The sequence below is a fragment of the Schistocerca cancellata genome, chromosome 11 (assembly GCF_023864275.1).
Source record: "Schistocerca cancellata isolate TAMUIC-IGC-003103 chromosome 11, iqSchCanc2.1, whole genome shotgun sequence".
Lineage (NCBI taxonomy): Eukaryota > Metazoa > Arthropoda > Insecta > Orthoptera > Acrididae > Schistocerca > Schistocerca cancellata.
Genome location: NC_064636.1, coordinates 83,798,725 through 83,815,651, shown reverse-complemented (window position 1 = coordinate 83,815,651; position 16,927 = coordinate 83,798,725). Strand labels below are relative to the sequence as shown.

The 16,927-nt window shown below is 39.5% G+C and overlaps 1 protein-coding gene across 2 annotated transcripts in view; it reads right to left on the bottom strand.

Moving 5' to 3' along the window:
* Positions 1-16,927, bottom strand: part of LOC126108774 (zinc finger protein 391-like) — a 59,824-nt gene that overhangs the window by 25,188 nt on the left and 17,709 nt on the right. For both annotated transcript variants that reach the window (XM_049914126.1, XM_049914125.1), the window contains 3 exons: positions 10,962-11,042; positions 3,372-3,446; positions 3,216-3,290 (listed from right to left, as the gene is read on the bottom strand). In XM_049914126.1, coding sequence (XP_049770083.1) covers positions 3,216-3,290; positions 3,372-3,446; positions 10,962-11,042 — 231 coding nt within the window. The remainder of the gene's footprint in view (positions 1-3,215; positions 3,291-3,371; positions 3,447-10,961; positions 11,043-16,927) is intronic.

The following is a 16,927-nucleotide window of genomic DNA, read 5'->3' as shown; positions in this document are numbered from 1 at the left end:
ACGCATCAATTAAACAATCAGAGGAAAACGAAATCTTAAGACAGCCACAAGCACAAATAGAACACGAAGAGAGACACGTGTTAGATATAGAAGAGAAATTTCAGCTGACATATATAGAATACAAAGACACAAATACAGACATTAGACCATTCTTGCATAGACCGCCAAATAACCCACAAGTCGAAACAACAATAAAAACTATCAACACAATCATACACAACAAAATAAATGAAAACACAACTATGGAAGAGTTACAACTACTGGTTTATATAGGAGCACTCACTACACTAAATATACACACTAGGCAGAGATCAGAACAAACCAACACACAGAAGAAACCCACAAAACCAGCATGGCAACACAGGTTACAGATCAGAATAGAAAAACTGAGAAAAGACATCGGACAGTTAACACAATTTATAAGAAATGAAATATCAGACAAAAAACGAAAAAGGTTAGGTAAAATCTCACAACAAGAAGCAATAGAGCAATTAGATGAAAAAAAGCAGAAATTGCAAGCATTGGCCAAATGACTTAGAAGATACAAAAAAAGTGAAAATAGAAGGAAACAAAACCAAATATTCAACACAAACCAAAAGAGATTTTACCAAACAATGGATAACACACACATTAAAATAGACAATCCACCAAACATAACAGACATGGAACACTTATGGAGCAGCATATGGTCAAACCCGGTACAACATAACAGGCATGCACGGTGGATACAAGCATAAACAGACACATACAAGATGATACCACAAATGCCTGAAGTGATAATTTTGCAACATGAAGTCACCCGAGCAATTAATTCTACACACAATTGGAAAGCCCCTGGAAATGATAAAATAGCAAATTACTGGCTAAAGAAGTTCACCTCAACACATTCACATCTAACTAAATTATTTAACAGTTACATTGCAGACCCATACACATTCCCTGATACACTTGCACATGGAATAACCTATCTGAAACCTAAAGATCAAGCAGACACAGCAAACCCAGCTAAATATCGCCCCATAACATGCCTACCAACAATATACAAAATATTAACTTCAGTCATCACACAGAAATTAATGACACATACAACACAGAACAAAATTATAAATGAAGAACAAAAAGGCTGCTGCAAAGGAGCACGAGGATGTAAAGAGCAACTGATAATAGATACAGAGGTGACATATCAAGCTAAAACTAAACAAAGGTCCCTACACTACGCATACATTGATTACCAAAAAGCTTTTGATAGTGTACCCCACTCATGGTTACTACAGATTTTGGAAATATACAAAGTAGATCCTAAATTGATACAGTTTCTAAACACAGTAATGAAAAATTGGAAAACCACACTTAATATCCAAACAAATTCAGATAACATCACATCACAGCCAATACAGATTAAGCGTGGAATATACCAAGGAGACTCATTAAGTCTTTTCTGGTTCTGTCTTGCTCTGAACCCACTATCCAACATGCTAAATAATACAAATTATGGATACAATATTACTGGAACATACCCACACAAAATCACACATTTGCTATACATGGATGATCTAAAACTACTGGCAGCAACAAATCAACAACTCAACCAATTACTAAAGATAACAGAAGTATTCAGCAATGATATAAATATGTCTTTTGGAACAGACAAATGTAAGAAAAATAGCATAGTCAAGGGCAAACACACTAAACAAGAAGATTACATATTGGATAACCACAGCGACTGCATAGAAGCGATGGAAAAAACAGATGCCTATAAATACCTAGGATACAGACAAAAAATAGGAATAGATAATACAAATATTAAAGAAGAACTAAAAGAAAAATATAAACAAAGACTAACAAAAATACTGAAAACAGAATTGACAGCAAGAAACAAGACAAAAGCTATAAATACTTATGCTATACCAGTATTGACCTACTCATTTGGAGTAGTGAAATGGAGTGACACAGACCTAGAAGCACTCAATACACTTACACGATCACAATGCCACAAATATAGAATACATCACATACATTCAGCAACAGAAAGATTCACATTAAGCAGAAAGGAAGGTGGAAGGGGATTTATAGATATAAAAAACCTACATTATGGACAGGTAGACAATTTAAGAAAATTCTTTCTAGAACGAGCAGAAACTAGCAAAATACACAAAGCAATCACTCATATAAATACATCAGCTACACCATTGCAATTTCATAACCACTTCTACAACCCTTTAGATCACATAACATCAACAGATACAAAGAAAGTAAATTGGAAAAAGAAAACACTACACGGCAAGCACCCGTATCATCTAACACAGCCACACATAGATCAAGACGCATCCAACACATGGCTAAGAAAAGGCAATATATACAGTGAGACGGAAGGATTCATGATCGCAATACAGGATCAAACAATAAACACCAGATATTACAGCAAGCATATTATTAAAGATCCCAATACCACAACAGATAAATGCAGACTTTGCAAACAACAAATAGAAACAGTAGATCACATAACAAGCGGATGTACAATACTAGCAAATACAGAATACCCCAGAAGACATGACAATGTAGCAAAAATAATACATCAACAACTTGCCATAAAACATAAACTAATAAAACAACACGTTCCCACATACAAGTATGCACCACAAAATGTACTGGAGAATGATGAATACAAATTATACTGGAACAGAACGATTATAACAGATAAAACAACAACACATAACAAACCTGACATCATACTCACCAATAAAAAGAAGAAATTAACAGAACTAATTGAAATATCCATACCCAACACAACAAATATACAGAAGAAAACAGGAGAAAAAATTGAAAAATACATCCAACTGGCTGAGGAAGTCAAGGACATGTGGCATCAGGATAAAGTCGACATTATCCCAATTATACTATCAACTACAGGAGTCATACCTCACAATATTCACCAGTACATCAATGCAATACAGCTACATCCAAACATATATATACAACTACAAAAATCTGTAATTATTGATACATGTTCAATTACCCGAAAGTTCCTAAATGCAATATAACATATACCACACAGTTACAAGGAAGTCACGCTTGACCGAGGTCCGCGTCACGTTCCATTTTTAACCAGACTTAAGTCTGAGAAAAAAAAAGTCAATAATAATAATAATAATAATAATAATAATAATAATAATAATAAAGGAAATACTCAAACACTACAATCCCAGCTACCCTACCTTCAATATGCGCCATTCAGATGGTTGCGTTTTGACGTGAATCCCATCTTCCTCTACAACTGCGTTCTCAGGCTCCTGTAACAGAAACCACACATTAATGGATTGACCAAAGAGAGGCAATGTGTCCACATACCTCTCAACAGCGTGGAGACCAACCTGAGCTTCATTACAGTCATCATTCTTCACATCATCTTCGACCCATTCCTGTTTGACAGCCACAAACTCAAACATCTGCAACACAAATAAATTATTAATTGTTTATTAATACATTTATTTTATGTGCAAGGTAGGGATCTCAACACCCTCTCTTACATTTAATTAGACACTCTTAGCAAGTCAACATTACAATATGTATAGTACAAGGGCAGCATATACTGGTAAGCCACTACCCGCTGCAATGTTGGATGGCCATATGGTGGTGGTGACTGCACGTGATGCGGCAACAAAAATAAGAGGGCGAGTCAAATGAAAACCTTAAATTTGTAATAACAAACCAAAATTTCGCGCCGTTGGTAAGCGTGCTACAAACGGCGTGCAGAATGGCCTGTAGGTGGCAGCATAGTGCAGATGCACACATACCTTCGCAATATCAGTTTAAAGATGACCGCCCCACATGCGACTTGCACCAGGGTTTTTGCGTGGTGAAGGTGTGAAACCTGTTGAAATTCATCGACAAATGAAGGTTCAGTACGGTGATGCACGTTTGTCACAGCAGCAAGTCTACGAATGGAGTAGGAAGTTCGCAAATGGTGTGACTTCAATGGAAGATGTCCTCGTCCACGTCAGGCACAACAAGTTGTGACTCCACAGAACATTGCAGCGTGTTTACAGATAAGTCGTGGGTCAGCACACCACATCATGCACGATGTGCTCCATTTTCACAGAGCGTCTGTAAGATGGGTGCCGCGGCAGCTCACTCCTGAAATGAGAGAACGACGTGTTGATGCTTGTGAAGAACTTCTTCGGCGCTTTGAACGAGAAGGTGATGGCTTCCTTGCAAGAATCGTGACTGGGGACGAAACCTGGGTTCACTTCCACCAACCGGAAACGAAGAGAGCGAGCAAGGAATGGCGCCATTCCTCATCACCAAGTGATTTCCATATGTTTGGATCACTAAAAGACACAATGGGAGGAAAGAAGTTTCGTTCTGATGAAGAGGTATACTACACGGTGCACAAGTGGTTGCACGGACTACCAAAAAAATTTTTTTCTAAAGGAATTTATGCACTTTGTAAGCGCTGGAGGACTTGCATTGAGTGTGGGGGAGATTATGTTGAAAAGTGATACAACTTTGTACCACTTCTGCACAATAAACAATATTTTAAAAAATATGTAAGGTTTTCATTTGACTCACCCTCGTATGTAAGTGAACTAGAAATGGGTGGGGGATCACCCTAGTTAAGATATGGGCGGAAAATGGGGAAATCCATTGAGATAAGCGGTTTTGACAAAGGGCAGCTTATTATTACCCAGAGCCAGTGAACGAGTATCTCAAAAACGGCAAAGGAGGTCGAATGTTCATGTGCTACTGTCTTGAGCATCTACAGAAAGAGGTAGGACAGTGAAACTACTACTAGATGCTAAACGGTTGACCGTACGCGACTCTTCACAGGGTTCGGAGGCTTGCTTGCTCTGTAAAGTAGGATGGGTGGTGATCTGAGGCATCTCTGCTGAGATAGAGCATTGCTGGTGCACACACAAGTGTTTCGGGGCACAACATTAATCATACATTGTTGAAAATGAAACTTCACAGCAGACCACCTCTACATGTTCACATGTTGACCCAATGACATCTTAAATTATGATTGCAGTGGGCATGGGAGCATCAGGATTCGACTGTCGACCAATGGAAACGTGTCGGCTCTTCGGGTGAATCACAGTTTTGCTACACCTGGTTGATAATCGTCTCCACAGATGCCGTCACCGAGGTGAATGGCGGCTTGGCACATGCAGCATGCCATGGATACAGGCTGATAGGAGGAGTATTGTGCTATGGAAAACATTCTCCTGCACTTCCATGGAACCTGCAGCACACTGTTCCATATGTAGCAACCTGTTGGGCGAAATATAGCCTCATCACATGTCATCAGCAGCTAACCAGGATTTCTCTACAGCAGCGTCTACATTACTTACACTGAATGAACATGTTAGCTCTAAAATGAAACTATTAGTGTTCCAGCTATTTTGTGATTTGGTAATGTTATAATATATTACTGCAATTATTTTATGTTACTTTCTGCTATCAATATTACTAAGTTAATGATCTTTTGACATTTTTCTCGGTAGATTATACTAGTTGTTCTTAAAAATGTTTCTTCTTATTGGATGTCAGAACATGAGCGAGGAGGGAGACAGCGTATATTGTTTACGTAATTTGTTTGCACTTAGTTTCTGTGGTTTCCATGTTGTCATGACTCTACAGAACTATGTTGCCAACACAAACTGTGTCACATATTCAATAGTTTCTCAAAATATCCAATTCTTATTTAAGAAAGGATTCTCACAACTTTTTATTTACTATGTAAATTACTGAGTATACTCTTGCGATTAGTTCACCTAGAAATATTTTTAAGGGAATGTTCATGAATTACCACACATACAATCAATCTTGAAGTAAAATTTAGAATGAGTAAGACTTGTTTGTTTCTGAATTGATATAGCTGATTTGAAAGCCCTCATTCTCCTCTTTTCATTTAATGTTTTACATTTTTTTAAAACCTTCATATTTCAAAAGTTATTTGTATTAACAAGTATCATGTTTCAGAATCTATAAACTTTAAACTTTACTTCTTTCCCCAATTAAGTACCAGTTTCATAGCCCCAGTTTTTCTCATTACAAAAAAGACTAATTTCACTAAAATGACTTGTTAGTTTGTTAATTATTCAAACTAGAAAATTTCAGTTTATTGATATTTTACTACTTAACTTTGGGGATCATCATCTTGTTAATTTTGCTCTCCCATGAAATAGTACCTATATTTTGGCTATTTTCTAAGTGTACAACTACATTTTTTAACATTTAAGAAGCATGTATTTTACTGATCCGTGATTCCTGTAAGTCTATAAATATGCATGATGCATGAGGGCCTCAGTTAACAATTGTTTGGGAACAGTAATATAACATTACTATGTTGTTCAGATCCTGCTCACTAACTGAAGTGATTACTTGCCATGTTTCTCCGTGCTCAAAAGTTTTATTTCTTAGTCACGTAGCACTGGATTGTTTAAATTGTAAAGCCCCTTGGCATATCAGACTGGTGAGAAGTATTATGTTAGTTCATCACCAATGAATTGTGAGAATGTTTGTTAATTAGTGTAAGTTGCTGATCTGTGTTTTATATTGAGAGTCCTGCATATACCAAAGCTAATCTTCAAAAAGAATCTTCAATAAGAATGATGAGCCCAAACATCATTTCATCCTGTGTTGTGTATTTTCTTTAACAAATGTTCATCAGTTGCACTAATAGGAGGATGACCAAAGGAAATGAATGAAACAATGGAAAATCCAGGATGGAATAACGGCAATATTTTTGAAAAGGACGGTTTAATGTCAATATTATGAAAAGGATAGTTGCTACTCACTATATAGTGGATATGCTGAGTCGCAGATAGGCACAACAAAAAACTGTAGTCTTTTTGTTGTGTCTATCTGTGACTCAGCATCTCTGCTATATGGTGAGTAGCAACTACCCTTTTCACGAGACTGTCATTATTCCATCCTGGATTTTCCACTGTTTGAAGAGGACAGACTGCTGCTCATTAAACGAGGTGTCCCATTTATCTTGACCACCCTAAATAACTGTTTGTCCAGATGCAAATTACAAAATGTTTGAAGCAAATGTTCTTTAGCTGTCAGGAGGACACCCATCAGCACGATTGCCTTCACTGTAGCTTCGTTTTTTACAAAGATATGAACAACGGTATGATTTTTCTAAATGGCACCCTGTATTTTTTATTCAGCAATTCATTTCCTCTCCTAGAAGACCTATTCAAAAATGTATCCAAGTGTACCATTCACTGAAACACAATGTTATTAATTATATAACACAACATTGACACTGACACTCCCAGCGCTTAGTGCAGGTACTCGAGGTAACTGAATACATCCATGTGCTGATGCTGACAGAGGAAAAATGTAAACATAAGTAGAATACACACCCTTCACTCCGTCACCCATCGTCAGTTGAAGAGTTGTGTGAGTAGAATGTACACCAACGAAGAGAAGGTAGAAATGCTACTCATCTAGTGGGAATGCAAGTTAGCAAAGCAGTAATTGCAATACTGTTTTCTTATGTACAGGTACCTTTAGTACAGTAGTATAGCCCTTTTAAATGCTGTTGTGTAGAGTAGGCATACAGTAGAGCAGGGATTCCCAACCTTTTCAGCTTTCGGACCCCTTCTTCAGTCAAAAATCCATGGCGGACCCCTAGTCAGTCAAAAGCACAGTAACTTTAAATTTCAGAGCGAAACCCATGGGAACTGAAAGCTTCTTAATGCAAGTGCTATGTTCCCAATGGCTCCTCCCCCTCTCCCCCCCTCCCCCCCCCCTCGAAATATCAATAGTCTTTGGTTTAAAGATGAATGAAAACAACTTGAAATTAACGATCCAATTTGATTCCCACTGTATCCAGACACTTACTAGTGGATTTACTCCCTTTGTTTAACACACTATAGCCTGATTAAAATTACTTGGTAATTGAAATTTCTCACGATGGAGCTGTCTTCCTCCAAGAGCAATCAACGTCACGTCCAAACTGTTCGCTGTTGACAAGCTGCCGCTTATGGTCTGTTCACTTCCACTATTTGGCTACTGTTGTGTAAGGAGCATGCATATTTCGTAACAGTCTCTGTGTGTGTGTGTGTGTGTGTGTGTGTGTGTGTGTGCTTTTTCGTGAAATCCAATGAAAAATGTTCAAACGTATGTAAAGTCTTCCTTTGGTCGTCCTCCCACCTCATTAATTTCAACTGGAAACTTCCGCTGTTGTGAAGGCGATGGAGAAACTGCACCCTTTTTCAACGATCCTGACATCAGCCGCCGATCCATGTTAGAAGTAATAAACTGGTGAAAAATTGACTTATGAAATAGGTAGTGCACTGACAATGCAAGTTTAACATTTAATGATGCCTGGGGAAGCATACGTGCCAGAGAGTTCTGTGATTGGTTGACAAAGCTCGCTCCGCGCATGCGTAAAATGTTACAGCGCATCTAGCGCCGTGAGCCGGCGGACAAACGACCCCCGTATTGTTGCTAAACAGTCTATCAGTGAAGCCGCATTCTCCGACACTTGACTGTGTACAAGTTCTCACTTAGGAACCACGAAGGCTGCTTGGGGATACGACCTGAAGTAAACGCACACACATTTTTCACACGGAAAAAAAAAAGTGATGAATTTGATTTTCACATTTTTATTCAATAATTTTACTCATTATTTTACATGATTTGGTTAAAGGTGGCCTTGGACCCCCTAGAAAGAGCCGGCGGGCCCCTAAGGGGTCCGCGGACCACAGGTTGGGAAGCCCTGCAGTAGAGGATGTCCTTACAAACTGCATCGGCATAACGTTTCTTTTATTGTTGTTGTTGAAGCTAGGTGAATGCTACACAGGCAGTGGAACTGTACAGATAGCAATATCCTGACAAGAATCCACCTTCCCAATGGATGTTTTCTTGTCTTGTTGTGACGCTTCAGGAAATGGGAAGTTTCAACCCATGACAATGCAATCGTCGTAGCACTAGCACAGACGAAGCTGCCGAAGTTAATGTTCTTGCTTCCATTTCTATGAATCCACATGTGAGTGCACAACAGCTTGAAAACGAAATATACATTCCTAAACCAGTGTACATCGTATTCTTACACATCACCAGTTCCATCCTTACCATGTACACCTCTATCAAGAATTGGATGTGAATGATTTCCATAATCGTGTACAGTTCTGTCAGTGGGCACAGCAGCAAATCCTCGCCAACCTGAACTTCTCCAATGTTCTATTTACCGATGAATGTTACTTCACACACAAAGGACAGGTAAATACAAGAAACATGCATTACTGGTCCAGCGACAACCCACGATGGCTCAGGCGCGTGAGACATCAGCGTTCATGGAGGGTTAATGTCTGGTGGGGGATGCTTGGTACTACAATTGTTGGCACTTATTTCATCAATGATAGTCTAAATGGCAAAGTGTATGCCAACTTCCTGGACTAATTCTTCCTCCTCTTCTGGCTGAAGTGCCACTAAGAACGAGAATGCTAATGTGGTATCAACACCATGTATGTCCAGCACATAATGCCTTGTGTGCACGTCGTGTTCTGAACCGAAGGTGTCCTGCCAGATGGATTGGTCGAGGAGGAACAGTTACTTGGCCTGCTAGGTCTCCCGATTTAAATCCTCTGGACTTTTTTCTTTGGAGATGCATCAAAGACTTTGTCTGTTGCGATAGTCCAACAACTCCAGAGGACATGCAGGAATGTATTGTGCTTGCTTGTAATTCTCTTCAACAAGCAACCCTGGGAGCAGTAAATAATTCTTTCATTCAACCGGTGCACCAGTGTATTGGTGTTCAGGGTCACCACTTTGAGACCTTTGAATGTTCTACTCCTGGGCAACAGTACTGGAGAGTCAAAGTCAATTTTGTGTTATGTTTTTACTTGGTTTTCATTTGTTTTTTGACAACTCCAGCAAGTGGATGAGTTTGTGATCCCGGGCTCAAAGTCAATGTTGTGTTATGTAATTAATAATGTTGTGTTTCAGTGAATGGTACAGTGATACATTTTTGAACAGGTCTTTAGGAGAGGAAACGAATTACCAAATAAAAAATACAGGGTGCCATTTTAAAAAGTCATACTGCTGTTCATATTTCTGTAAAAAAAAAAAAAAAAAAAAAAAAAAAAAAAAAAAAAAAAAAAAAAAAAACTATAACATCATGCTGATTGATGTCCCCCTGACAGCTAAAGAACATTTGCTTGAAACATTTTGTAATTTGCATCTGGACAAACAGTTATTTAGGGTGGTCAAGATAAATGGGACACCCTGTATAGAGGAGATACAAGTCACAGAGAGGCACAAAATAAAGAGTACTATTCTTTTTGTTGTGCCTGTCTGCGAGTCAGTGTCTCCTCTGTATAGTGAGTAGCAATCTACTGGTTCCACAATATTAAGGAAAATAAATTGTGAGACTTTCTACGAGCAGAATCGTGTCAGTAAGCTTTCAGTGGTTTATAAAATATTCCACTGCTGACCCATCCTGTTTTACATGTACCAGGTGGAAATTTCGCCCTTTGTTTAGATTGAAAATAAAGTGAACCGAGTGATGATGGTGATTCTTCAGCGAAACATATTTGGGTGAATTTGGAAAAAAAAATTGTGTTTGCTCAAGGCAGAAGCCTTCTCAAAAAGTTATTTATTTGAAAGAAAAAGGAACAAATGGTGAGAAGACAAACAGATAAAGATTTACTCTACACTCTAATGTATAGTGGTTTTGTGTAAGACGTAGGTTACTGGGGATTTGTTCCACAGATGTATGGCGGCAGAGGAGGAGGAGTTGGGGAAAGATTTGGTACAGTCGAGATGCTGGATGTGTCTGATCTGGTATTGCAGTTGTGGAGTGATGGTGAGTACCTGATATGTGAGGAGTGGTACTTAGGATACAAGTGACTGAAAAGTGGCGGATGTAAGCAGAGTGCGTGAAGACCAGATTGGCTTCTTTCTCTTTCTTTGCCTGGAAGCAGTAACAGGAATGTGGCACTTACCGGAGTTTCTGTCACTTCTGAGACCGGAAATTTAGCAGCACACTTGCTGTGTACTTTTGCAGCTGTGAAGCATTTGGGTGCCTGCAAAAGACATAACTTACTGTAATGAAACACAAAAAAAATGAAGATATCTCACTTTGAAAACTGCAATGTAAAACTAACTTCATCTCCAAATGAGTCACACAGTGGTAAACTGCAGCAATGCTACTAACAGATACACTTCACATGTCTTACATGCACATGTGAATATCGTACAAAGTTTGTAACTGCACTGAGACTTATTCGGTAAGGAGGACACAGATGGGAGATAGACACAGAAGTAACTTTAGGTGTGCCTGAGAGAAGTGTGTTGGAATTCTTGCTGTTCATGTTGTATATTAATGATCTTGCAGACAATACTAATAGTAACCTCAAACTGTTCTCAGACAATGCATGTATCTATAATGAAGCAGGACCTAGTGTTTGGATAAAGCTGCACAAATATTCAGTCAGTCCTAATAACATATCAAAGAGATGCAAATACTGTCAACTAGTTTCAATGTTCAGAAATGTAAAACTGTGCACTTCAGAAAACGCAGAAAGCTAGTATCCTAAGACAACAATATTAATGAGTCATAGTTGGAATCTGACAACTTGAGTAAATACCTTGATGTACCAATTTCTGAGGATGTGAAAACAAAATACACTATGTGATCAAAAGTATCCAGACACCCCAAAGATATACATTTTTTGTATTAGGTGCATTGTGCTGCCACCTGCTAGTACCTACCTATTAGGTACTCCATATCAGTGACCTCAGTAGTCATCAGACATCATGAGAGAGCAAAATGGGGCACTCCGTGGAACTCACTGACTTCGAACGTCGTCATGTGATTGGGTGTCACTTGGGTCATACGTGTGTACACGAGATTTCCACACTCCTAAACATCCCTAGGTCCACTGTTTCCAATGTGATAGTGAAATGGAAATGTGAAGAGACACATACAGCACAAAAGCGTACAGGCCAACCTCGTCTGTTGACTGACAGTTGGAAGAGGGTTGTAATGTGTAACAGGCAGACATCTATCCAGACCATCATACAGGAATTACAAACTGCATCAGGATCAAAAAAATGGTTCAAATGGCTCTAAGCATTATGGGACTTAACATCTGATCCCAGCGGTCCCCTAGAGTTAGAACTATGTAAACCTAACTAACGTAAGGACATCACACACATCCATGCCCGAGGCAGGATTCGAACCTGCGACCGTAGCAGCCATGTGGTTCCGGACTGAAATGCCTAGAACCGCTCAGCCACAGGATCCACTGCAAGTACTATGACAGTTAGGTGGGAGGTGAGATTTCATGGTCAAGTAGCTGCTCATAAGGCACACATCAAGCTGGAAAATGTCAAACACCACCTCGCCTGTGTAAGGAGCGTAAACACTGGTCGATTGAACAGTGGAGAAATGTTGTGTGGAGTGACGAATCTACAATACACAATGTGGCGATCCGATGGCAGGGTGTGGGTACAGCGACTCCCTGGTGAACCTCATCTGCCAGCATGTGTAATGCCAACAGTAAAATTCGGAGGTGGTTGTGTTATGTCTTGGTTGTGTTTTTCATGGAGGGGGCTTGCACCCCTTGTCGTTTTGCATGGCACTATCACAGCACAAGCCTACATCAATGTTTTAAGCACCTTCTTGCTTCCCGCTGTTTAAAAGCAATTTGGGGATGGCAATTGCATCTTTCAACAAGATCGGGCACCAGTTCATAATGCACGGCCTGTTGCGGGGTGGTTACATGACAATAACATCCCTGTAACGGACTTGCCTGCACAGAGCCCTGACCTGAATACTATAGGACACCTTTGGGACATTTTGGAATGCTGACTTCATGCCAGGCCTCACCGATCGACATTGATACCTCTCCTCAGTGCATCACTCGGCAAAAAAAGGGCTGCCATTCCCCAAGAAACCTTCCAGCACCTGACTGAACGTATGCCTGCGAGAGCGGAAGCTGTCATCGAGGCTATGGGTACGCCAACACCATATTGAATTCCAGCATTACCTATAGACAGTGCCACGAACTTTTAAGTCTTTTTCATCCAGGTGTCTGGATACTTTTGATCACATAAGCTTAGTCATAGGTAAAGCAAGTGACATATTTCAGTTCATTGGAATAATACTCGGGAAATGCAATAAGTTTACAAAGGAGATTGCTTACAAGACACTAATGTGACCCATCACAGAATATTGCTGAAGAGTGTGGGACCCATACCAAATAAGACTCTGAAGATCTCTTTGTCAATATGATGTTAAACACTAATATCCTCCTCTTCCTCCAAACAGGAATAGCAGTAGATGTTCAACATATATGGAAAAGAGCATCACACATGGTTGCAGGTTTTTTTGACCATTGTAGTTTAGATACTATATAAAAGAAAATTATTTGTTAGTAAAAGGGATTAAATTTAACCAACAAGGCCAAAGCTATAACACTCCAACCTGCTGGAATTTGAACACAGGAAAACTGAGCAAACAAAAATAACAGTGTATGAATTTCAACCAAATTGTTTATAAGCAATACACCACTGAATTCCAGCAATATCACTCATCACTCAAATATATGAATACCCTTTACAGCAACAAAAAACAAGACCTGCATGTATTGCTTTAGTTAAATCATTCCCATTTGAATCCAGTCAACAGTGCATTATTGCCAAAACATTATACGAGGGTAAGTCAATTATTATCCACAATTTAGTTATATTTTTGTTTATTTTGGTAGTACTGTCATTTTACATTGATAACGCACGCTTTGGTCATTTTCTGTTATATCTTTGCAATTTCCAAGTTGCAAGGTTAGTTTCATTATCGCTGCTGTGATGTTAACCATGGCTGCTCCGCTGTCTATTTGCACCAAATAAGAGCAACGTTCAGTGATTCGTTTTTTGTGGTGCCGAAATTCATCGAAGACTTTCGGTACAGTACATGAACAGTGTTTTGCCACAATGGAGTGTCTACAAATGGAGTGAAAAATTCCGAAATGGTCGCACAAGTGCTACGCATGATGGAGGAGCTGGACGATCATTTACTGCCACAAATGAAGAAATCATTGAGCGTTCAGATGAAATGATTCTCTTAGACAGATGATTAACTATTGACAAAGTGGCACATCGTCTCCAAATTAGTCACGGTTCTACCTATGAAATCATCCACAATAGACTTGGGTTTCATAAAGTTTGTACAATTTGGGTCCCAAAACAACTCGCACAGTTGCATAAACAAATGTGTTTGGACATCTGCAAAAAACATTTGGATCGCTATAGTAACGAAGGGGACAACTTCTTAGAAAGGGTCATTAGTGGTGACGAAATATTGATCCATCGTTACGAGCCAGAGAGTAAATGGCAGAGTACGGAATGGAAACATCCAAATTCTCCGTGCAAGAAAAAGTTCAAGACCCAACCGTCTGCAGGAAAACTGATGCTTACAGTTTTTTGGGACACGCAAGGTCCAGTACTGCTACATTATGGGGAAAAGAGCACAACAATAAACAGTGTATGTTACAGTGAGATGCTTACTGCCAGGCTAAAGCCTGCAATTTGAAGCAAACGGTGTCAAAAGGTGTTGTGTTGTTGCAGGACAATGCCCATCTGCATACTGCTGTCCACACTGCTGACACGCCCCAGAAACTCAAATTTGAAGTACTGGATCACCCTCCATATTGTCCGGATCTTGCCCATTCTGACTGTCACTTGTTTGGTCCACTCTAACAGGCATTAAGGGGCCGTCAATTAGCCTCGGATAAAACAGTGAAAGAAGCAATGCATTCCCGGCTCGCAGCTCAACCGAGAACCTTCTTTTATGAGGGCATCAGGAAGCATGTACAATGATGGACCAAGTGCGTTGAAAAACAAGGAGACTATATCAAAAAATGATGTTCTTGTAAGTTTCCTATTTGATTACAATAAAATTTTATAACTACTTTGCGGATAGTAATTGACTTACCCTCATACATAGCATAAGCTAAATAAACAATCTTTGCCTTATTTCACAAAACTTTATTTTCACAGGACACAAGTTTCAGCTTGCACACCCATTGTCCCATACACAACCGATTGCGAAGACAACAACCAATCAAAGATTAAAACAAGTCAATTCCCTGAATCTACTGATTCTTGACACAATCTATAAAAATTATTTCTGTTGGTTCTCTAAATTATGAAACAGTTACATCTCTATTGTACAACCCCATAACATTCATCATGATAACATTTACTACAACTTTTACTAAGCATCTGCTTCATCATCTACATCTACCTCTATCTCTACAACTACCTCTAAATTTATGCTCTGCAACACACTGAAGAGCTTGGCAGAGGGGGTATCCAACTGTGCCAGTTATTAGGGCTTTTTTCCATTCCAATCACACATGGAGTGCAGGATGAGTCACTTGAAATGCCTTTGGGAATGCTATAATTGATCTACCCTAGCCCTCAGGAACTCCATGGGAGCCATACATAGGGGGTTGTAGTACACTCTAAAGACTCATAATTTAAAGATGGTTCTTGAAACTTTGTAAGTAAGCTTCCTCCAGATATTTTACATCTGTCTTGAAGAGTCTCCGAGTTGAGTTCTTTCAAAACCTCAGTCACACTCTCCCATGGATTAAACACACTTGTGACTATTCTTGCTGCTCTTCCCTGTATACGTTTAATATCCACTGCTAATCCTATTTGGTACAGATCCCACACTCAAGTAGTATTCTAGCATGGATCACATGGGTGATCTGTAAGCAACCCCATTTGACACGATGACGATGATACGTTTTAGAGGGTGCACAACAGCAAGGTCTGTAAGTGACTGTAATAAAATATAATGAGATGAATGTGGACAATCATCATAGAATTACTAACACGAGAAACGCGAATAAAACCATGGGCAAGTGCACCTCCCTCCCCCCCGCCCCCCAATATCCACAAAGCAACAAAAATCACAGTGTCCAATCCAAACAACGTACAAGAGGGAGAAAGCAGTAAAGAGTAAGAATTAAAAAAGACAGCAGATTGCTGTGGCTGGCTGATTACTGGAAGAAAAGAGTGTGAACCAGCCAGTCCTCAACACATGAAAATCTCCAGCCTGAAAGCTTATGCCATAGTCCAGACATATCACAAAATTTTACAAGCTGCACCACTCTCGTCTCATCGTGAGATAAAATAGAGGGCAGATCCCCACCTAAATTTGCTTCTGCCTATTTGTCACAAAATAAGAAGCGCCCAGTTAAAATGTGGCACACACTGATTTGTATGACTCAGGCATCACACACAAGAGTCCTCTCACTGCAGTAAAAAGCCACATGTGAGGGAACAGTGCCCAATGCGGGGGCAGGTCAGCGCCACCTCACTGCATCTACATGGATATTCTGCAAATCACATTTAAGTGCCTGACAGAGGGTTCATCGAACCACCTTCACAATTCTCTGTTATTCCAATCTCATACAGCGCGCAGAAGGAATGAACACCTATATCTTTCCATACGAGCTCTGAGTGCCCTTATTTTACATGGTGATTGTTCCTCCCTATGTAGGTCGGTGTCAACAAAATATTTTTACATTCGGACGAGAAAGTTGGTGATTGGAATTTCGTGAGAAGATTCCATCACAATGAAAAACACCTTCCTTTTAATGATTTACAGCCCAAAATCTGTATCATTTCTGTGACACTCTCCCAAATTTTGCGATAATACAAAACATGCTGCCTTTCTTTGAACTTTTTCGATGTACTCTGTCAGTCCTATCTGGTAAGGATCCCACACCGTGCAGCAGTATTCAAGAAGTGGACGGTTCAAAAAGTGGACGGACAAGCATAGTGTAGGCAGTCTCCTTAGTAGGTCTGTTACGTTTTCTAAGTGTCCTGCCAATAAAATGCAGTATTTGGTTAGCCTTCCGCACAACATTTTCTGTGTGTTCCTTCCAAATTCAAG